The sequence below is a fragment of the Aphidius gifuensis genome, linkage group LG4 (genome assembly GCF_014905175.1).
Source record: "Aphidius gifuensis isolate YNYX2018 linkage group LG4, ASM1490517v1, whole genome shotgun sequence".
NCBI classification, from domain to species: domain Eukaryota; kingdom Metazoa; phylum Arthropoda; class Insecta; order Hymenoptera; family Braconidae; genus Aphidius; species Aphidius gifuensis.
Genome location: NC_057791.1, coordinates 21,717,224 through 21,742,011, shown reverse-complemented (window position 1 = coordinate 21,742,011; position 24,788 = coordinate 21,717,224). Strand labels below are relative to the sequence as shown.

General features: G+C 22.8%; 2 protein-coding genes across 3 annotated transcripts in view; both read right to left on the bottom strand.

Moving 5' to 3' along the window:
• The window catches only part of LOC122855677 (small conductance calcium-activated potassium channel protein), a 67,237-nt gene extending 63,560 nt beyond the window's left edge, over nt 1–3,677 (bottom strand). Inside the window, exon 1 of one of the 2 annotated variants that reach the window (XM_044157224.1) lies at nt 3,567–3,677. The gene's annotated coding sequence lies outside the window, so the exon portion shown is untranslated. The remainder of the gene's footprint in view (nt 1–3,566) is intronic. The other variant, XM_044157225.1, reaches the window with a different exon arrangement.
• Nucleotides 3,678–9,834: 6,157 nt separating this feature from the next.
• On the bottom strand, nt 9,835–23,526 carry LOC122854049 (otoferlin). The gene is made up of 29 exons (XM_044154461.1): nt 23,356–23,526; nt 23,141–23,285; nt 22,670–22,829; nt 22,358–22,529; nt 21,480–21,669; nt 21,117–21,325; nt 20,562–20,726; nt 20,247–20,292; nt 20,099–20,205; nt 19,153–19,467; nt 18,688–19,023; nt 18,454–18,570; nt 18,222–18,356; nt 17,523–17,672; nt 17,155–17,433; nt 16,994–17,081; nt 16,750–16,794; nt 16,568–16,701; nt 16,022–16,093; nt 15,828–15,962; nt 14,818–14,962; nt 14,199–14,328; nt 13,803–14,137; nt 13,602–13,732; nt 13,237–13,424; nt 12,437–12,672; nt 12,136–12,308; nt 11,152–11,252; nt 9,835–10,015 (listed from the first exon to the last, which is right to left on the bottom strand). The coding sequence occupies exons 1-29, from the start codon at nt 23,524–23,526 to the stop codon at nt 9,835–9,837; spliced, it is 4,791 nt and encodes a 1,596-aa protein (XP_044010396.1).
• Between the last annotated feature and the right edge of the window lie 1,262 nt (nt 23,527–24,788).

The window sequence follows — 24,788 nt, the reverse complement described above, 5'->3', positions numbered from 1 at the left end:
ATTTTGATATATTTTTTAAAACAAATTTAAATAGTGAATAGATAAGTGTTGTACAAAGTTTTAAATAGTTTTTAAAATTGTAATAAAATCTTATGTGTCTTATAAATATAAGTATATTATTTTTTAAAAAATTCACTTTAAATTTTATTTTTTTTTATCGCTTTATTTTGCTGGCACAAGTGTAAGCTAATTTTTAAAACTTGCAAATTCCCATGTTAATTTTGCAGGTCACACTGAAATTTCCATAGATTCGATTTTTTTTTATTATTCTCAAGTTGAAAGAGGTCAATTTATTATTGAGACTTTTTACTATAGAGTCAAGTGCTTGCTCAATGGGTGCTTCCAATTATGTCAAAGTATAAAATATATTTTTTTTTTTCTCATTTAAAAAAAGAAATGAAATAAAAAAAAAATTAAATTACAGTTGTTATTATTATTAAGATTATATTGCATTCAGTAGAGTGTGAATTAACGTTTGAAAGAACAACTTGATGAGATGCTGAATAATTAAAATGATGTTCAAGAGACAATTTGAAATAAAAAAAAAAATAAAAAATCTATATTCGTTTTTTATTATATTGAGATAAAATATTTAACTAAATTCGTGATAATAAATTGCGATTAGTCTGATGGACTTCCGAGATATATATATACAGGGGAATTTCCTTTTTCAATTATGAAAAAATAATTGTGTTATGCACATCAATGTAATGAACCATTAATCTGATGAGCTGCTCATGAAAACTAAGTGCAGTAGGAAATTAAAAAATACAGTAGAAAATATTCCTTTCAAAAAAATAGCACAGACAATATTTTTAAGAGTTATCTTCAAGGTAGTTGTTAATAATAAATGAACAAATAATTAATGTAAAATTTGAAAAATTAAACTACTCTGTAATTTATAATATTTATTTTTCCAAAGAAAAACTTTTACATTTTCTTATTGAAAAATTGCAATTTACATTTATTCAAAATTCTCTTTAATGTAAATTAAATTTTTCAAATATTTTTTCATTCTTATAAATAAATTTTGAATACTATTTGATTTTTGAACTTAATATCAATTCAAGTCAACTATTTTTTTATTATCAAAAAGAAAATTAAAAACTTTCAATATTTATTTCTTTTTTACAGTATTTTTTTTATTTTATATATATTTATAAACTTTTATGTTCAACTTTTTTCTCTCTTTTCGAATAAAATTTATTTCAATTTTTAATAAATTCATAGCTGTGTGTCTGTATGTGTTTTAGCAAAAATGTTGGAACATTTTTATTCGTGGTTATCGTGTCACTGCACAATACGTCTCCAAAATTTTTGATATAATAATTAAGAAAAATCACACGTTCTTTAATTTTAACAGCATTTTTTTGAGCTATAAAAGCTCATATTTTCTACAACAACTAATTAGTAAAGAAAAAAAAATTTTAATACTTAATTGCTAAACATAAAATGAGAAAAAAAAATTATTTTTCATTGTAAGAAAAACACACGTGTTGTTTATACTATACATATTTTTGACAGAATTGTCAACACAGTGAAAAAAAGCTTTAAAAGGATGAGCTTATTTTCAGCATAAATTTACTATTTTTACACTCAAGCTTGTGTATACCTATATGTCTCAACTATATTTTTTTTCTTTTGTCATTTTACCTTTTTTCAGTCCTTAGTCTTGACCTAAAAGACCAAGAGCAAACACTGAGATAAAAATTAGACACTATGCTGAGTGTCAGCATACACTCACACAAATATTTTTATTTTCTCCATAATTTTTTTTCTCAACAAATCTGACCATTCACTGTGATACCTTTTCTACTGTCTCTTGTTTCATCTTGCATATTGTATTTTTATTATTCACACGTGAGTTGAATTTCTTTTGTCAACAATTCAAATGTTTTTTTTTTTATATCAAAAAGAAAGCACATTTGTGCTTTTCTTTATTCAAAAATATAATACCAAAAAAGCACGTTTAATCTCGATAAGAACAGATTGCAACCTTGAATATTTTTTTTCCATATTTTATTATTGTCATTACTGTTTTTATTTTTTCTTTTTACTACCTGACATTAATTTATTAATAGTATCATTTTTTTTTTTAACCATATTATATAATTAAATATACAAACACAAATTTGTATTCTCTTAATAAAATTATATTATTATTTTTTTTCTATCTGAATTAGAGATAAAAATATGACAATAAAAAAAAAAATAATAAATTTTATTAGAAATAATAGCTTGTGTAAATATAATATTTAGAAAAAAAAATTACATTTGATAAATTTGTAATTAAATTAATACATAGTGACTTGAATTATTGATTGATTAAATATTAAAGTCTAATTTAATAAGTTTCTCAAGTTTATTTTCTGAGTTGAATTAACTTTTTTTTTTATTGACATAATATTGGGTAAGAAAAATATAAACTGAATTTAGATCAAATCATAATAATAATTGTAAATTAAATGACATAAAATTTCCAATAATTTATTAATTATTTATATATAAATAAATATTTCTATATTACTATTGTTGAGTTTGTTTGTTGAAAATTTTAACTAGCCAGGTGTACAAAATAGTGAGCATGCAATTCTTGCCTCTTGAAATATTTTTTAAAATCGTAACTCAGAAATAAGTTACAAAGAAAAGTTTGCTTCCATGGTAACGAATTTTATATATATCAAATTACATGAAAACTTTAACGGATTCAAGGTGGATGATGAAATTAATAAAAAAAAAATTTATAATCTTTTTTTTATTACCCTTTATGTAATTTATTTTTATTACCACTGTGTTGTAATTTAACACCACATCAAATTTAATTATTATAAATTTAATTCTTCCTTATTTCATTAAATTTTTTTAAATACAATTTTTATATTCCAAGTAACATTCAAATTCAATAAAAAATAGGTAAATTTTTTTTGTATAAAAATTAACAAATTAAAATCAACTCAAACATTTTAATTTAACTAGTTTTTTCTTTGGAACTTTTGAAATTGTATTTAATTTGTAATAATATATACAATGACTTGAAATTTTTGTTAATTGAATATTCATTGTGTTGCTTAAATAAATAAAGAAAAAACAAATGGATTTAATTTTATTTTCAATTATTTATAATAATGAAAAACAATTTGATCAGTTAACGATTTACGTGAAAGCTCATGTTGGTATTTTTTATTTTGTTTGTGATTGATGATAGATATGACCAAAAAAATATTACAACGAAAAATATAAAAACAAAATAACTGTCACATTGATAAGCACATGATTATTAAGTAACACGAACTTTATATATAAAGAAAATAAATTCACGTGTCTCACAGTGTCACAGAGATTCTCTATCAAGACGACGACAACTCCACGTGGCAACAATCAAAAATATTTTTTATATCATCAAGAATTTAAGCAATTATAAAACTCCAGAGATTAAAATATTGCTAAAAATATATTTTTTATATCCCAATGTAATTATGTAGATTATAAAAACAATCAACTTAATGTAGAATAATAAAAAAAAACTTTTTTTTATATCTAAAAATTTTATAGCTTGATGAACGTACCTTAAAATAAAGATATATTTCCATGGTCTAGAATAATTAAAATTCTACACTTTTAAATTAATTTTCACAATGTTTTTTTTTTTTTAATTTAAATAATCATTACGTTTAATGTCACAACACAGTAGTAATATCAACCATTGGTCAGACAAAAATAAAATAAAAAAATATAGATATACAAGAAAATAATAAAAAAATTAAAATAACTTTCAAATGAATAAACCAAATGACTAGATAATAGATTAAAAAAAAAAAAAAAAAAACAAATTTAAAATCAAAATTAAACAATTATTATCACAAAATAATTATTTATAATTTTTTTTTTTATTCTATATTTAAAAAAAAAAATGATATATAAAAAAAAAAAAAACGTGTTGATGTTATAGCGCTATGGAGACACGCCGTGCGCGTCTTAAAAACGCGTTCACAGTGCAACCCACCCGCACGGCACACTGAGGGTAGAAACGTGATTGCCCTCTCGACGCAATCGTATTACTTCGTTGTTGGTCGTTAAACTTCGTGCGCCTACGATCGTTTCGCGCCGGTACAAAGGGGAAAATACAGAAAATAAATAAAAAAAAAAAATGGAAAAAGTAAAATAGACAAGTCTGGTATATATATATACACACAACTAGGTGGGAAAATAACATTCCATGTGTTGAAGAGAGGAAGAGAAAAATAAGAGTGTTACACTCCACTCAGGTCACATAACATGTCCAGGATGAAATAAAAATATAATAATGTAATCGTGTGCTCAAACCACTGCTGATAATACTATAAATAAATCAATTAATATTATATTGATTAATACATTGTTTATAATATTAACAATATATACATAATTTAATTTAGAAAATTAGAAATTTTAATGCAAGCTCTAAGTTTAGATAATTAATTATTAATTAAAACTATAATGTATTAATATTGCTGTAATTAATTTCTTATAAACTTTCATATGAAGTAATGAATAATTTAATTAATAAATAAATTATATTGTTTATTTATTTATGTTTTTAATAAAATTTTAAATTATATTTATAAATATTTATGAAAATATTACACTTAATTGTTTTAATAGATTTTTTTTGATATTGGGTTTTTTGTTTTAATTATAATCAAATAGAAAATTGATACATTTTAATGATTTTATTTTAGTCTATTTATAGCTATAATAAATAATAATATTTTTCTTTTTTTAATTTATATTTAACATATGATGAGCTAAAAATTTTATACACGCGTTTATGAATAACAAAGTTTATGTTAACCTTCCTTTAGTCACGTTCAAACACTCAACTTTGCTAGTCACAATGTTGCCAAATTTAATTTTTGTTTAATATTTATTTTTATTTTTAAAGTTTTAATGTAATCGTCATTGTTGTTTTTTTTTTTTCTACTTTAATAATTAATTAATCAAAATATACCATCTGGAGAATTATCATTTTTTTTTGTTTTAATAAATATTGATAGACTTTTCAACAAAAAAATAATATAAAAAAAAAAAACAACGACAAAATAATTTCTTTTATATTCATATTGTAGTTTTAAATAATTAATTTTTGCTTTTCAATAACATAATAAAAAATAATTATAAACTGTTAAATAATTTATTGAAAAATTGATTATTATTTTTCAACTGTGTATTCCATATGATTTTTTATATGAAATACTCATTTCATTTTGTCGAAATAATTATTTTATTTGATCGTCATTATGATACTGCATAAAATTTTTTAATTAAATTAACGAGTAATTCGAGTAAATATTGAAATTTATATATGCTGAATTTTAAATTGGACGTTCATAATTATTTGCAAAATTAATAATTATTTTATCAACAACAATAGTCAATTATTATTCATACAATAATATAATAGTCATAGTAAATTTTTAAATATCGATTTAATACTAAAATAAAAGTCATTAATTTAATCAATAAACAACGACGTATATATATTTTTTTTTTCATAGTAAAAATAGTTAATTTAATAATATAAAGTTTGAAGATAATGTGAGTTAATTTTGTGTGATTTTATGTGATTAAAAAAAATTATTATTTAATCGTTATGATATATTATGACCAATATGCTATTTTCTGCTGTGTCGCGACGTGTCTGTCAAGAGGTCAATGAACTCCTCTCGTCGTATTATAGCACCTTTTTTTTCTCCTCTCCTTTAAATAGCAAATTTTCCTTTTTTTTTGTTTTACTTTACGAATTTTCATCTTGATAATAACTGAACAATTTATACAGTCTTTTAAAAGCACACAGTTGTTTTATCGCTTTATATTTTCTTTTTTTTTCTTCACTGTATCTCTCTCGTTTTTTTTTTCTTTTTTATTTGGACTCACCACAACCAATAGTGTCTATCAGCATGGCAACATTATTCGGGTTTCTGGTTCAATAGACGCTCAGAGTATCGATCGATACGGAATTGCAAGTGCTTTTATATTACCTGCAAGCTTCCTTTTACCGACTGCATGATACCTATATATTTTTTTTTTGATTGTTAGGAATTATTTAAATTACACGCAATTTATTTGATAAACACTTTGACAATTTAATTTCATGATATTATTCAAAATAGATTGTTAAAATTAATTAATAACTTTGTGATAAAATTTATATGCTAAAATTCATTCTTCAACTTGGTGTTATTATAATTCAAAAAAAAAGAAAATATAACATCATAAATTGGAGCTTTGTAATTGAATATAATTCAGAACTTTTTGTATTTTTATAAATAATATTTGTTAATATATTTTAAATGAAAATTAAGATGAATAAAAGTGAAGGTTTTAATTATATAATTTGATTAATTTGTGTTGCAGATAATTATTGGTGACTAGTGCAGATACCCATCGAGATTTGGTAAGAGACTTAAAAAATTTTTAAATACATTTTATTATGCTTTTTTATCTTGAAACTATTTTCGGCCAAATTAAATTACATTTTTTCAATATATTTTTATGGTTTTTTTTACTCTAATTTTTTTATTGTTACAACAGCATTTTTTTCACACCATCATCATGCACTTGGAATTATTTTTTTATTTTTTTTTTGCTGTTATTTATCGTAGTGCTGAATCTATTGTTGTATTATGTAATTTTTTTTTCTTTCAGCTTACTTTTTGTGTGAAAAATATTTTGATAAATAATATCATGATATGCTCTTTTTTTTCTTAGAATTTTTCATCATTGAAATCATTATATTAAATAATTTATAATGATTAGTTTTTTGAGCAAAAAATTGAAAATCATGCAAACAAAAAAAACCCAATTTATTATCATTTTATATTTAATTTTTTAATAATTTATAAATATAATGTAAAATATTGTTTTTAAAATGTTTTTTTCTAGTTGATACTATTTTTATAAAACAAAACTTTTCGTTGTCATTTTTATACTAGAATTGTATGACAAAATACTTTTTCATAATTTATTTAAAGTTTTCATGTAACAAGAAAAAAAAATAAATCAAAAAGAATATAATTTAAAAATAAAAAACAATAATAACTTGTTTAAAAAGAACAAACCTCAAAATACCTGGTTAAATAATAAAAAAATAAACTAAAAAAAATGTGACAAGTGGAAAGACTGCTGTGTGTCAGACAGAATAGAATTTTTTTTTTTTATTTACTTTTCGTTTATAGTTTTCTGGCACATTGTCAAAGAAATATAAGAGAGTGGTATACGACATAAAGTATTTTGAAGTGTATTTACAAAATGGTGATGGTCTAAGAGGGTTAGAATTTGGTAAGGGTTGAGTGTAATGATATTAAGTGGGTTGTAAAGATCTGAGTTAAGTTCAAAGTGCATAAATTCAATACGAAGATTTTCATCTTGAGTCTAAATCAAATTAAATGAGCTTTTCAAATAGAAAAAAAAAAATATCTATATTGCTCATCTCATTAAAAGATATTAGCCTTTCTCGTAAAAATATAAGCAATTTTTTTAAATAAAAATTTAGCCTTTTTATTTTTTTTCAAAGAAAATTTATAATATATTTTATAAATTGCCAACAGAATTTTATTTATTAAATTAATATTTACATCTAATGAATTTGTAAAGAAAAATAAAATTATAAATGAACAAACATAAATTGAATGAAAAAAAAATTAATCATGAGTCATTTGTGCTTAAGGTATTTAAGAAAAATAAAAAGACAAAAAAAAATTTAGTTGATCATTATCGTTTATAGTTTGACATTTTACCGCACGTGCAGTAAATCGATTATTTAATTCTACAGGTCTTTAATCTATGCTGTAATTAATTCACCCCAATTGACATACATAAAATATAAACTAAGAAGCATTAATTCAACAATAACTAATATGAAAAAAAAACTACATTTATAACCAAACGATTATGATGAGATAAAACAATAGGCAATAAAATATATGTGACAATATATATTGTGGCTAAAAACATGTCATTGTATATATCGTAATAAACAATGACACACACACCAGACAAAAATGAGCCTAAATAAATGGCTAGTATTTGTTGAGTACATGTCTCAGACCCTCTTTCATTTCGTTAATAAGATGGATGACCTTTTTTTTTCTTGTTTTTTTTTTTTTTTTTTTCAAGAAGAAACAAAAAAGAAATAAAAAAAAAATTCAGGGATAATCAAGACTTCTTGATGGATTTATATTTGATAATTAATATTCAATATTATTTTTTTTATTTTTATTGGAATTGATACAAGTATTGAGATCATAAAATAAAAGTTTGAATCATATCTTATGGAGTTTTATGAAAACTTTCGTTCAATTTCCATTAGGTTGATATTTTTTTTTTTTTTTTTTTGAATTGTCAACTGTTCGAGGCATCAAACACAGAATATACTCTGACGAAAAAAGTTGAAATGGATAAAGTTGCACAGTAATTCCTTCGAGGGTCATTATTCTCTCTTTGTTGTGATTTTCTTTTTTTTTTTTTTTTCTCACTTAAAATTCTTTTAGAATCTCAGGATAAACTAAGTAGTATAATATGATTTTTATTTCCTTTTTCAACCCTTAATTTCATTAAGTTTTATGTGTATTTTATTATCATATTAAAATTTAGTTTAATAGTCGTTTAATTTCTATCCATGTAAATTTTAATTACAAATTCAACAACCAAATTTGTCGTTAATTTTAATTTTTAATTCATGAAAATTCCCCAGCAACTGTTGAAATTATTTTTGTCTAATTGATTATATTAATTTCTATCTAAAAAAACAATTCAGTAAATATTATTAATAGAATTTAGATTTAAATTAAAAAAATCAAAAATAAAATATATTCAGAAAAAAAAAAATTACAAACAGTTTGAAAAAAATAACGAAATATATTTAGCAATTGTAATGGTATATTTTTATTTTCTATAAAAGAAAAAAATTCATAAATAACTGTGAAAAAAATTAATTGATATGAAATAAATTAAACAATAATAAAGAAATATAAAAAATATTTATGAAAAAAAAATAAAAATAATACAAAATATATATTTTTATTAAAAGAAAAAAAAATACAAACAGCTGTTTTATATAATAACAATAGTAATAATAAATTAAAAAGCTTTTTTTCTTTTTTTTGAATTATCATACTTTATCTCAGGTGTAAAATAGTGGATTATTGATTTCTTAGTTGAGGTCACGTAAATAAACTCTCCTCTTACGTTTTGCCCCTCTTTGTTAACAGCCCAACATACTGCTACCATCACAATTTCTATTCATCAAACATCTCCAACATCATTCAATTTTGCAACTATCGCGATATATACATTCTCATTATCTTGAATGTATAATATTTTTTTTGTTTGTGTATAACAACAGTGAGCTTTTAAAACAGACGAATAAGCTCATCTGACGTTTTAACACATCGACAAAATGAAAATAATACTGTGCTTACATATATCCTGTCCGACGAGCATCATTTTTTTTTTATATATCTGCTGAATTTGCATTTTTAATTTAATGAGGCACCAAACAAAAAATAGCTCAACCTTTTATTCCATAACCCTTCGTAATATTGAATTTAATTATCATTTCAACTCCCATTCATGTAAAACTCATTTAAGTTTTATTTTTTTAATTTTTTTTTTATTCACTCGTCTTCTATTCAATTGAACGTGCAAGAATCCAGAAATAAAGCTCGGTTTCATGTAATTTTAATCGTGAGTTTATTTATTTTTATTATTTATTTTTATTTATAAAAATAAATAAAAATTATTTATATATACAAATAATTATATTTTATAAGTATGTAAAAATTTTATTTTATTTTTTTAAACATTGAGTATTTTCTTGACGAGATAGCCAGGAACTGCATAAATTCCAACGACTAATAGCATTATTAGTAAAAATATCATTGAACAAAATGCAATGCGCCATTTGTAATAGCGACAAACAACAAAGCAACAAGCTTTCCATGGATTACGAAACCAAGAAAATGATGTGTCAGGTCGACTGGAAAAAAAAAATACAATTATTATAATTTGATTTTGGATTAAGTGCTATTTTCTATGTATATAATTTTTTTTATTCTAAAGAAACTTTGTATTATGCATCATTGAGCTTGCAAAAGCTTTTTTTTTTTTATTATTATGATTATTTTATTTTTTTTAACGTAGATTCCGAATGAAAATATTTTTTTTTTTAGGGTTTTGTTTGTAAAAAGATATCTGATTATCGAACTATTTATAAAAATGTCGTTGTGCTTTAAATAAAACGTGACTTTTCTATTATCCATTTATATCTTAACTGTGCAATTTGTAAAATTCTGAACAATACAATTAATATATTTATTATGTAGATAAGAAAAGTCGCACGAAAGCGTTGAAAAATTTTCTTTTTTGTTTTTTTTTTGTCGTGTTTTTATTTATTTTTTATTTTTCAAGAGGGATATATCAGTGACACGTGTTGGCTTTTAGAAAATTTATGAATTGACTCTTATAAAACATATCATAAATACAATCTCCCCCATGTAATATAAATGTTATTTATGCCTTTAAATATCTCTATCGTTTTGAATATAAAAAAAATAAAATAAAAGCATTATTTAATGTTATCGGTATTTTTTTTGAGGAAAATTTTTCGCGAGATATTATCATAAATTTTTTCCAAAATTATTAAAGTTTTTCGACAAAAATATCCTGGTTAAATAATTCATTTATTTTGAAAACAATAAAAAAAACTTGGTGGGAAATATTCGGTACAAAAAAAAAAAAAAATCACAAATTTATCAAAAATAAATTCAAAAAAATCATAAACATTTCAAACAATATTTTCAAGATAAAAAATAAATTTCAAATAATAATAATATTGAGTCATTAAAATACATTGATTAATAAATTTTTAAATTAATTAATTGTTTTTTTTATTTGGAAATTTATTTACCAGGATATTATTTGATCGAAAAATTTGTATTTAAAAAATAAAAAAATAATATTTAGACATCCTCAATATTGACATATTATTTATAACTTTAAAAATCCCTAAACAACCTTTTTAAAAAATTGTAATTTTTTTTTATCTACTACATAGTACAAGACGTCTCTTGAGAGCTAAAACTTGTTTACTTAACATGTCAATAGATTGCTTACTCGGGTGGAGGCAATGGACTCGGTGGGCTTCGTCCTTTTCCCACGGGTTTTTCATTAGCTTCTTCAACCGGAACAAGCGTCATTTCCATTTCCACTTTACCCTGTAACAAAAAAAAATAATCACGCATTGCATGTTTATATATTCATTTAAACATGAAAATTTTCATCTCAATTAAATGACAAATTCCCATCAGACAAAAAACCTTATCCTCAAAAAATTTTTATAAAATATAAAACAATAATATTTTCAATGAACATACATCTGGGAATTTCAAATAGAAATATAAATAATAAATTGCATGTCAAATAATGTCATTTTTTGAGAGACAATTTTTTTTATTATTTTCATTTGAAATGTGAAGCTTGGTAGATAGGCCAGGTTAATCCAATTGTGATGTAAGACAATGTTCCGAGTTTAGCGACAGATATCCCCAGTGTAATTGAAACGCCAAATCGATATATATATTTCATTGTTTGTGTGCCAATTCAGTGGCATTACTATTAGCCGTTTGATATCTATTGTTCCTAAACAGACAATCTGTCTATTCATCACAATATAAGTTGAGTTAATTGATTTTTATTTTATCATTCATAAAACTCAAAAATTATAACCCACTGTTAAATTGTTTGTTTTATAATTGAGTATACAACATGAATACATTTTCATTCAAATGCAATTTGCAATTTCAAAAGCTCTAGTCCATCTACAACCCGCTTCAACACAATAAATATTATTTTTTTAAAAAACTTTTTAAAACAGCCAAAAATAGAGAAATAAAAAACACGAGATGTACTCATAAATCATTCTTCTTTGTTAATGTTTGAGGTGAAAAAAAATATAAATAAACTTGCAGCAAATAGTCAGCGTTTTCCAGTAAAAATTATAGTGTTGGGTATTTTTTTTTTTTTTGGTTGTTTTGCCTCAACATTCTTCCTTGTAATTAATTATATTTTTTTTTTGGGGCAAATGATAAATATACTCACCGCTTGAGTGTATGTTCCATTTGACATAACACCAGTTAACGGCCACCAAGCTCTTGTTCTCATGACTTTAAAAAGATTGACTGTTGGTGATTTTTGATCTGTTACTTTTAATGTACAATTTTTAGAATTGGCACAACCACGTGGCATTCGTGATAAATCAATTGTAAGTGAGCCTGTAATGGAAAAAAAAAATACTCTAATAAAGCATTTTGTTATACTTTTTTTTTTGAACATGTGTCGATGACAATTCTAGGCTCTGAGTAATTTATTATTTAAAAAAATATTAAATCAATAATTTTACCTAAAAAATCATCAGCTGAAAAATGATCACTATCCCAAACTTGAATATTTAATTTACATGGTAGTTTTTGTTCAGTTCTGTCACGTTCTAGGATTGATAATTTTCTTTTCACAATTATAAGTTGTTCAGCTTTTGAATACATAAAACGAAATACAAATCTCCAATTAAAATTACCCTCACCATTTAATGAATTGTAGTGTATATCAGTTTTTTGATGATCCTCATATAATATCCAACTTTAAAAGTTAAACAAGAGTTAAATTTCAAGTACGTGTTTATCTATTTCATTGAATATTTAACAAGTAGTTTTTGGTTTATACAATAAACACTTGAAAAACAAATTAAAATTATACTTGTTAATCAATTAAATTTAATATTTATAAATTATTATTTAAATTTACAATAAATATTAATTTTTTATAGATTTATTTAATAATAAAAATATAAAACAAATTTTTTAAATTATAAAATATTATTAATTAAATAATATTGATAAAATAATTAATAATTATTTATAATTTATAATTAATATTGTTCTAAAATATATTCATGGCTCATTAATTAAATTTTAATATTTTTTGATATAAATTATATTACGAAATAGTTGCACATTTAGCTTTTATTTTCTTTGACTATTTAAATTTAATTAAAGCTCTTTGTTACACCTTAAATTTGCTCATAAAATTATTTGAAAAAATGACTAGCAAATTTAATAATAGACATCATCAAAAAAATAGAAAATTAAATTAATATTAATAATAATTTATAATAATAAAAATAATGTAATATATTTTATTAACCCTTTAACATAGATGTCTGAGCTTTTTTCACCACTCAAAAATTGACTATCGACGAGTGGTATATCCTCAGTGTTCCAAATAATAACACGTAATTCATATTCTATTGGTAATTGTGGTTTAATGTCAATTGGAGGTTTTGGTGGTAGGTCATCTGAGTGAAGCATGTCAATCCATAGTTCTAATTTACCCTGTAATAAAGTTAAATAGTATTTTCTCGTTTAATTAGTCATCAAATTAATTATGCAATTAATCATAATGCACAGTGTTGTTTAATTTTCCTTTTCTAATTTAAACTAATGACATTTTTAAAGAAATTTAATTTAAAAACGAGTCACGTTGCTTTGAGATTTAAAAATGCAAATAACCTGTTCAAGTCCTGGTTTTTTAGGATTTAAGAGTGAACGTCGTTCAACATGTTCAGGCACTAGTGATACACCACAAATTGGAAAATTTTGCCACTGATGAAGTACATTTAGAGCCATGCATTCTTCTTTATCTGCAAAAATAAATTAGATTTTTGTTGGGAAAAAAAAAAAATAAATTTCTGCTTGATATAATGAACAAACCTGTCTCATCAATGTCATCTAAATTTTGTGTAAATAAAAATTTTTGTTTGCCAATAACAACAGCTGTTTTTGTATACTCTGGCATTTCTAAATTATTTTTTTTACACAATGATTCAAGTATGCTTGTTGGTTTTTCACGATCACGCCAAGCATTGTATCCATTTTTACAATAAATTTTTGATATACCACAAGTACCACGATGATTACTGTAATAACGATTTTCAATATCAATTTTAGTCTCACCAATAAGATCATCAGAACTCGTTGAATCATAATCCCAAATTTGTATTATAAGTGTATGATCTCTTGGAAATTGTGCTTCCATTTCAAAACATCTAATGAAATATATTTAATTAAATTAATTTAAAATTAAATTGAATCAATGAAAGAACTTACTTTCCAAATATTGGATTCAGCTGATTTGGTATATAATTTTTTTTATCATTTATATAATTTTTACCAAGTTTAATACGAATATATGGATCTGATTTACCAGTGAGTGCATCGTTTGGATGCAGATTGATAGCTGAAAAAAAAAAAAAAAAAAGTATTTCATGTGTAAATAATAGCCATATTGTTGGAATAGTTGAAAATTTTGAAGCTTGGTAAATTGACAAGATTTATCATCATCAATTTTGCTGTTGGTTAGGTAGCAATATTATTGAGTAAACTGTTATATACTCGATATTTTGTAGCTATTGTATTCAGTGTACTCGATGAATTTAAATTTTAATACGTCATAACTATGATATGTCAATTTGATATAACCACATCAAAAGATAATTGTTAAACGAGTCATGGGTCAAATTTGATTTGAAAAAAAAAAACAAAAAATCACAAGTGTATTTGTTATTAATCAATTTATAAATGCAAATTTTTTTCGCAGATTTAAAATTGAAAATAGTGATTGAGCATTGTTTTTATATGAGAGATTTAATTTTAAAATCAAACTAACTGAAAATATTTAATTCAATAACTTGATTGATATTTGTTTTTGTTTTTTTTTCTATTTTACCTTTTACTATGTACACACGGAGAGTTATTTTGACTGGTGTTGGTGATGGGTAATCAGTCAATAGACCAAATGATGCATCATGTCCACACATTGTCCTGCAGTTGATTTTTTTTAAACTCGGCCAAGGATATATTGCTATTTTTCCCTGTTAAATTTTGTTAATATTTATTAATTTATTTTGTTATTTAGCTTTTAATTATATATTTATATTTCTAATAAACAAATGTATTTTTTCTGTTTTTATTTTGTCAAAAAAAATTCATTCATACGTGCTTTAAATAATATTTTTTTCTTTTTTTTCTGTTCATATTTTATAACTCGCCAATTCAAAATATCTGCATGTTATATATAATTTAAAAATATCAAAAAATTTTATATATTGAAATAAAAATCTAAGAACTAATATTTATTTAAAAAAAAAAAATTAAGCATTTATAGTTTGGAAAAAAATTTAAGATGAAAATTTAAAAAAAAAAAACTTCTAAATATAGTGATCTAAAATTAATTCAAAGATTTAAAAAATACAAAAATTAAAATTAATTATACTATTTATTTATATTTAAAAAATAATCAAGATTAAAATCTATTTGAAAATTATTAAAAAATAAATTTTTTAGATTGATATAAAAATTTCTCAAGTATGATGGGCTAAAATTAATTTAAAGATTTCAATAATATTACTGAACACATGATATCATAAATTATATAATTTTATGATTGAAAATTTAATGATCCAAGTATTGTACCAATTATACTGGTACATGTCATGTGTTTAAATATTATTATGCAATTTCACAAAATGTGTATCAGCATGAGTCATATTCATGAAATATTTGTATTTTGGCAATTGCCCAAGTGTTTAACGCCTGTGGTGATATTGTGGATACATATATATATTTTTTAAAAAGACAGATGGCTAAGCCCACAGGCTAACATTTACTTGATAAAAGCGAAAAAAGAATTTGAAAAATAAAATAGATAAAGTAAAAAAAAAAAATATGATAAGTAACCTTAAATTTTCCGCAATAATTTTTTCCATTGTAATAAGGATCATTTGTTTTTTTTCCCCTTGATAATTCAAATGTTGTCAATTTATCTTGAAAACCACAGAATTCTGGTTGTAATTCTAATTCCATTGGATAAATCTACTATCATTAAATATATATTTTTTTTATTTGCATTTTATTGGATACTTAAATAATACCTTGAGTGTTGCCACTGGTTTTTGGCCTGGCAACAGTGGTTTTTTTATTCCAAGCTCGAGATATCTTTCTTCCTGGGGATAAAATAAAAAGATAGAATATCATAAAAATAGCAAAGAAGGTTGTTAAATTAAAAAAATAAAAAGAAAGGTAATTTTTTTCTCTATTTGCTATGATAAACATGATAGCAATGTTTCATTCAATGTCAACGTAAAATTTTTGAATGCATTTTAAAAAAGCTTTCGTATTAAAATTTTAAAAAATTCTCTTAGAAAAACGCCTAAATAGATATTTCTAAAATTTGGCAAATAAATAGAGAAAGGTTTCAGCTATTTCCAAAAAAAATTTCATCAAGATCCAAGCATTATTTTTTGCTGAATAAAATAAATTCTATTATCAAGTTTTTTTGATTTTTAATTTCTCTACAGAAAATGTTTCGATAGATATATTTTTAAAGTTCGTCAGGTAAATTGCGAGAGAAAAATAAATAAACAATTTAACTTTTAAGTGAATAGTTGAATAAATAAATTATTGAATATTAAATTTACCTCAAGTGATGCATAATATTTGCTCCACCAATCATGATTTTCATCCTCATCATTTCCATAAATTTGTTTTTCATTTTTATCACTAATTTTAAAATTATCAGGTAACATTCTAACAAAATTTGCAAATTTTTTAACTTTATACATAAAATCAACACCTGATAATTTTTTATAACTTATTAAACCCTTTGTTTCTTCTTTTTCAACATCATAATCCATTGGCAATGGAACTAAAATTTTAAATTTCATTTTTATCAATTTATCCATTTTTAAATGAAAAAATAAAATAAAAAATCTATTTAAACTAACGTATATCTGTTGATTTGTTTTTATTAAAAAATTTATTATTTTTATTATTATATATTGCTGTAAAATAATCATCCTGTGTTATTAAATTTTTTAAAAAAATATGAGCTGTTGGTATAATACAAACACCAACATATGAGTTTCCAAAGCTTCGTGAATCAAATGCTTTGATGGTTATTGGTGGATAATATATATCCAATTCCGGTAAATCCTGTTTGAATAATATCATTAAATTTTCATAAACACTTGTTTTAATTTAAAAAAAAAATTTGAATAATATTTACCAGATCAATAATAACATGATTATCATTAAAATTACTGTATTTTTTATAATTATCAATGACCTCAGAGACAATTTGTATGCCAGAACACTCGAGAATAATTTTCGGCTTGTTTATGCTGATGCAATTAATTTTTTTCATGTCTCTAACACCCCAGAAAATTATTTCAAAACGATGACTTTTCATTTTTGGCTTGATGTCATCTGGTAAATTATATATTCTGTTCATTTCATTTTCAGATATTGTGTTGAGTGGTGGATCCACCAATTCACCATGATTAATCTTGACAATTGATAATTATAATATTTAAATTATTTATTTGTAAATTGATTATTTGTTTTCCTTTATTTTTTGGTTTATTATTTATTTACCTCTATAAGTTCAAATGCAGCTAGTATACTGCAATTGAAATCCTTTTGCGATTGAAATTTATGCCAGGTCAAAATTGGTGGTGAATAGGTTTCACAACTTAATTTAACAACTGGCTCGGAAATACATCTACCACAAAATTCTTTAGTTCCCTAAAATATAAATTAACATTACTGTTATATTTATTTTATTTTTTTTCTTTTAACTCTTAATTCAATTCACAACCCCTCGAAGTTTGAGTGACCTGATTTCAATCAAATTTTATTTTTCTATTGTTCAGTGATAATTTAATTTTATAATAGTTTTTTTATCTGTTTCATAAAATATAATATCCTGAACGTAAAGTTTCCGGTTGAATCATTACGAAATAAAATATCTGTGTTAATAATTTACAAATAAAAAAAAAAAACATACTACAAGAACAACATCCTGTAGCTTGAATTAATAACAAAAACTTGAGTTATTTTTTCAAAGTAAAATTCATCTGACATTTGAAAATAAAAAATTTACATTCCACATTTTTTTTTGATGTTGAAATAAATATTTTTACATGTTAAATTGACATTTTTTTAAACATTGATTGTCTATAGAATTTATGTAAATATTTTTTTTCATAAATTCACAATTTTTTTATTTTAAAATTCAGAAAAAAAAATGTCAATTTAATATAAATTTATATATAAAATAAAATATTTACTAACACAACGATCATAGTCAAAAGCTTCAACGAGTATTTTTGGTGGTAATTTTTTGATATTATCAGAAGTACCATGTATCTCAATCGGTGGAAATACAAGTGTCTCATCCCAAACTGGCGCTAAGCTCTGTTGAATCCACTGTTCAATAAATAAATTAACAAATTACCCTTTATTTTATTCAACTTGATATATTATCAAGCTCGGACCAGTATCATTATCATTTATTAAAATTTACTTGGGTCGTTAATGTACATCCACGAAAGATAACTTGAATAAATGGATCCATTAATCCAGACGAATCCATACCAGTATCAAAACGTCCTTGAAAAATATGAGCTCGTAATTGAAATTTCTAAAATAATATCAAAGAAATTATTATAATTTTAAACTTTAAAACAATAATAAATATTATAGCATCTTGTTATGTATTTAAATTAATTTTAAATAAAAAATAAAATAGAATTTTTACCGTTGATTCAGTGTACTCAATGTATTTTGGAAATTTTTCAATATTTGTAGAATATTCAACTTTATAACCAGCTGGAATTTTACTCCAACATGCTGCTGAATATTTAATATTACCAAGCCAAATAAAAATTTCAATATTACATGGACTATAGTCAGTTGGATTATCTTGTTCATCATTAAAATTTTTTATAAATAAATTTATTCGTTGTCCGCATTTAGTACCACAAGACATTGTATCTTCTGAATAAATAATTTCAGTTGATTTTAAACGAGTCAATGCAACACGTCTTTTACCAGAAATCATCCAAATAAATACATCCGGGAATCCATGCTGTGGCTGATAAATAAATTATTTAAAATAGACTTGTTTTAATTATTTATAAAACACAAATATTATATTCATTTTTAAAAATTTTAAATATAAATGAAACAAAATATTTAATTAATTTTATAGTTTAATACTTACATCATCACAGGCTTCACGAATTTTTTGTAAATATTTATAAGCATGTATCATTGCAATTTTAATGTAATTATTATTCGGAAGATTTCCATTAATTTTTATCATTTTTAATATTTCTTGAATAAATTCCCGACAATAATTAACACGTTGCTTATCCAATATTGTTGTTCCTCCATTCTCATGGTATTTTTCAGTATTCAATATTTTCAAATAATGCATACAGTAAAATTTCAACGATCCAATTATTCCATTATAAGCTTCATATGCCATTCCATTTTCAACTGCAATAAGTGCTTCTAATTTACCAAGTTCCTCTTCCTAAAATTAACATTTTTCATAAGTTTATTTTTTTATAAAAACATCTGCAGTTATTATTTCATACACAGTATCATTTTTGGCATAATTTTATTTAAATTTTCAAGAAAATAAACCTAAATGTTCTATAAAAATTCGCTTCAATTGAAAATTAGGTTAAGCTTACAATTCTTATATTTTTTTTAATAATAAAAAGAATAAAATTTCACCTTAGTTTGATAGTAAAAAAAAAAAAAATATACAATCCTCAATGATTATTATTATTTTATATACAAAATTCTATTCAACGACGAGATATAAGACAAAAACTTTGTTAAATCTCAAGGGACTATTTTAAATTTATTATTCTTAGTTTAACTTTTGTGTTTGTCAATTGTCATAATAATTCTCTTATCAAATTTGACAATTAAAAATGAAAAAATAAATGTATAATAATTATCTGGGGTCATTTTTACTCAACTAAAATTAAGATAAAAAAAGTGAGAATAAAAAAAAGCGATTAAAGCTAAATTTTTTCCTTTTTACAAAACATTTATACGAAAAGAGGCAAAAAAAAAAAAAGTTTCTAGTAAAGCTTTTACTCCATCAGATTAGCTTGGGTTTTATTCGATTTTTTTTTCCTTCAACAACTTACTAAATAATTTGCGATGAACGTCAGAATGTTTGAATTGAATAATCTCCATTCTAGATTTGGCCAACATGATTTAACAAACATACACGGTTTATTACAACCAAATGGAAGATAATTAAATTTACCATCCATTGTTTCTGTTAATTTTGGCTCAGTAAGACTATCAAAATCACTACACCTTTCAATATTAACGTCATCTGTAAAAATTTTATATTTATATCATCATTATGAAGAAAATAATAAAAAAAAAATCATAATAAAAAGTTATTATTTTTCTTAAACGTAAGAGAAATAATAAAAGTTACAATTTAAACGTTAAAATAATAGTCCATTTTATTTATATACACATTTACTTCATAAAACTTTATAATTTATATAAAAAAAAAAAAGAAAAAAATTTATTTTATTATGACCAGGTATAAAATAATAGTTAAAAAATTTATTAATAAAAATAAAACTCACTCACTAGACTGTCATTATTATCAATATTGTTTGAAAATTCCGTATTTCCAGCATTGCCAAAACTAATTTCAAAACTAATGGCTTTGTTCATGAATCTGTATCGATCGATCATGCAGACATCATAAATTATTCCAACCAGTAGATACTCTTCACTATTCCACATACTTTTCTATAAATTAATCATGAATTTAGTATATTAATATCACTAAAAAAAATAATTAATTTCATGAAAAAGAAAAATCATAAAATTCATTAAATTATTTCATAAAAAAAAAACGATAATTTTTATTTTTTATCATAAAAAAATTAAAAATAATTACTTTTATGATGCTTAAATTTTTTTTTTATTATTTTTAATTTATCATCTATTTATTATAATTTAAATTTTAATAATTTTGCAGTATAATAAAATATTTTTTTTGATGTTATATTCTCGTGATTAAAGAGAATATTTATTTTACAAAAAAAAAAAAATTGAACCAATTTATTTGGTTTATTTTTTAATGATAATAGTGACGTATGCATTATTATTATTATTATTTTATTTGTAAAAATTTACCTCAGATATTGGAAATGTTGGTTCAATAGCAATTCTGTCACCACTCGACGATCCAGGATCATCTATTTCTGTCTTGAGTGAGATAAGTACTCTGCCTCGATAAATTGGTCTCACGTCTCGACACTTACCACTGCAACTACACTCAACATTATTACTCGTTGAATCATCGTACAGATGAATAAAAGATGGACCATATGTTGGCAAAAAACCTTCAATAAATAATTAAATATTTACTCTTAAAGTAGCCCTCTGATGAATATATAAAATTTTATAATAATTATATTTCCGGTATTTTAAATATTCATTATTTCAAAATGAAATTTAAATAAATATAATAATAGTAAAGGTATTATTATTACATACCATTTTCACTGGAATATGATAAACTCGTGAGATTTAACAGGTGAGTTGCGATTATTGTAGAATTACAACCAGAAATTTTATCTTTAACAGCAATTCTCACACGATTTGATAAAGATGGAAACATTTCTTTGAATATAATATTTTCATTGAAGCGTGGTGTAAATGTGCATTTACGTAAACTCGTTTCACCCTATTCAAGTTTTTTATTATTTTTTATTTTATCACAATATGTACAATGTAAAAAAAAATATATATAAAATCAATATGTAATTTGAATAAATGTAAATAAAAAATTATAATTTTAAATTTTTTTTTCGCTAAAAATTTACATAATTAAAGTACCATTGTTAATAAATAAATAAAATACAAAATAAATAAATTAATTAATTAATAATTACATTAAAAAGTAGTGGATAAAAAAAAAAATTATCTTTTAATATTTTTTTATCAATGAAAAATTGAAAAATTGAAAAAAAAATTAATTAAAAGTTTTAAAACGAAAGAAAGTATATTTAAAAATTTATAAAGTTTTAAAAATTAATAACTCATTTTTATAAAATATTATTATATACAAATGTCAGATAATTTTGTCGACAAATGTAAAAGTCAATGCTGACTGTACATTTATACTATATCGATCGTGTATGACACGCTCATGAGTTGCATCGATTTAATACAACTCAGTTGGCACACATAAAAAGTAAATGAAAAAAAAAAAAAAAATACATATATAAATTTATTTTTTCAATGGTCAGTTATTTATATTGACATTGAACGTGATATTTGTTGACATAAATATATAAAAACATATATTTGAATATATATTTTTGTCGTTAAAAATTCATAAAAAAAAAATTAAAAATTAATAGTTGACTTACCTTCATTCCGGCAAATGATATTTGAATATATGGATTAATATTATTTTTTAAATTTCCACAATAAATATTTGATTTTCTATTTGGCAAACCATCTGCTCGATAAATTGAAAAAACATATCGTGCTTTTTGTCGACTGGAAGTTGATAAATTTCTAATTGGAAGTAATAATTTTCTGAAATAAAAAAGAAAAAAAAAATCGTATATAAATAATTAATTGACTATTTAAAATGTAAATTAAAAATAGTTGATGAATTGTTTGTCATGCTGTTTGAAGGGATTTCTTTAAAGTAAATTATATTTTTTAAATTTTACCCTTCAATGTCATCTTCGTCATCGTCATCAGAGTCAGGATGAGTTCGCAATTTATCTCCCTTTGCCATAACAGATATATTACACTTGACATATCCCCTTGGTGCATTTGAATGATCCTTGGGATTTGTCAGCATTGCCCACTTGTGATAATACTCATGATCTGTTATCAAAAAATTCAAATACAGTTGTCTGTTGTATCGATTGTGAGTATAATATTACTGGTAGTTGATAGAAATTTAGAAGAGACATTAAACTCACTCTATCATCGATATAAATATTTTTAGTTGATAAATTAAATATTAAATTTAAAAAAAGCATTGATTTTTTAATGATAAATAGTTATTAATTAGTGTTGAAAATTAAAGAAACTAAATTAATATTTATTAGACATTTGGAAGAAAATTTACGTCTAATTTTAATCAACAAATCAGAGACTATTTTATTTGCAAATTAATAATCAATATAAATTACTTGGCTGATCCCATACAGTTGCAACTTCAAAAGACAATCCTCCATAAAATTTTTTTTGTCTCAATGAATTTCGCAAATAAACTGATATTGATATTGTCGTACTCATAAGTACATTAAAATCACAAGTAAATTCAAACACAAAATACTAAAAATAATAAAAATTTAAAAATAAAATAATCCAAGTTGATAATTAAAAATAAATTTCATCAATTTACCTCGTTGTAATATGGGCAATCTGTTTTTTCTCTAATATCAGTTTTTCTTTTTTGATTTCCAACTTTCACAATGACCATTGGATTACTATTTTTAACCAAGTGTCTTGCTTCAATAATTTTTATTGTCACTTGATACGTACCATAATTGCCCATTCTTTTTTTACCAAACATGATTGATTAATATTATTTCTATTTGACAATTAAAATTGTAAAAGAAATTATCACTTAACCTTCAAGATTATTTATCTGATGTTCAATTCTTTTTGTATTTTTTTTTTTTTATTTTTCATTCAAGTGTCTTTATTATCGATACAAAAAATAACTTTAGAATTTGTTTTTTGTGAAAAAAAAATATTGATCGACGGTATCGAATTAACCAGAGAAAAATAAAACCTTGAATAAGTTTTGTATTGTCACTGCCGGCAACTAAAGTAAATATAAAAAAAAAAAAAAAAAAAATTAAATAAATCTCGTGACACTGTTGAATTTATATCACCAATTTGTTGGAGGATATTTTGTGTCGCAGGTGCAAAGCACGAACGACCACTGTCTTTCCGGTGCCTTAACACTCCCAATTTTATTTTAGCGGTATGTCTAAATTGGTTACTCCACAATCTAGATACAACAAAAGTTTTATAAAAATTTAAAAATAATACTGATCAATTTATTTGATTATAAATTCACAAAAATAAATAAATACCCAATACGTAACATTTTTTATTTCACATATTGTAACATCATTACATCAATAAATTCATAATATTTTTATATCGACTTTTGATGTTGTCATAATAATAGATTAAAGTAGTTAAGGAAGTTGTTACATAAAAAATGTGACAGTCACAAGTGGTGCTTCTCATGTCAATCGTTCTTACACATCAGCAAACAAAAGAAATAAAAAATAAAAAAAAAAAAAACCCTTGCAACATGTGGTACAGTGTTTATTTTATATCAAAAATATATTAAACAAGACATATGCCCTTATGAACCAAACAAACAAATACATAAACAATAGTAACAATTTTTTTTTTTTGAATTCATAAAACTTAAATATATTTATAATAATTATTAATAAATATTTTGTTTATTATTATGAAAATATTTGATATAAATCTTGCAGTTAAAGAATTTAAGAAAAAAATTGGGGAAAAAAAATTATTTATATATTTTGAGATTTGCTGTGCAGAAGTTGGCAAGAAAACTAATCACTTCTCATGAATCATGACCGGGTCGAAGTAAATGCCGAAAGGGGAATATAAGATCTCGTATCATGGTATTCAGACTGCAGTTATATAGCGTGAGGCACGAGCTTTAATATTGTGCGTTTATATATATGTCGTGTAAAATTTTATCGTCTTTTAAATATGTTGAATTATATATTATATAAACATAAAAAAAATATATAATAATTATTTGGGGGTTGGACAAGATAT

Bases quoted from the DNA above. Each gene is read 5' to 3' on its own strand.
- LOC122854049 (XM_044154461.1), bottom strand. From the start codon at position 23,526: ATGTTTGGTAAAAAAAGAATGGGCAATTATGGTACGTATCAAGTGACA. The intron at 20,293-20,561 runs GTGAGTGAGTTT...AAATTTTTACAG, and splicing joins TTGATAATAATGACAGTCTA to ATGACGTTAATATTGAAAGG. The intron at 11,253-12,135 runs GTGAGTATATTT...TTTTTGTTACAG, and splicing joins ATGGAACATACACTCAAGCG to GGTAAAGTGGAAATGGAAAT.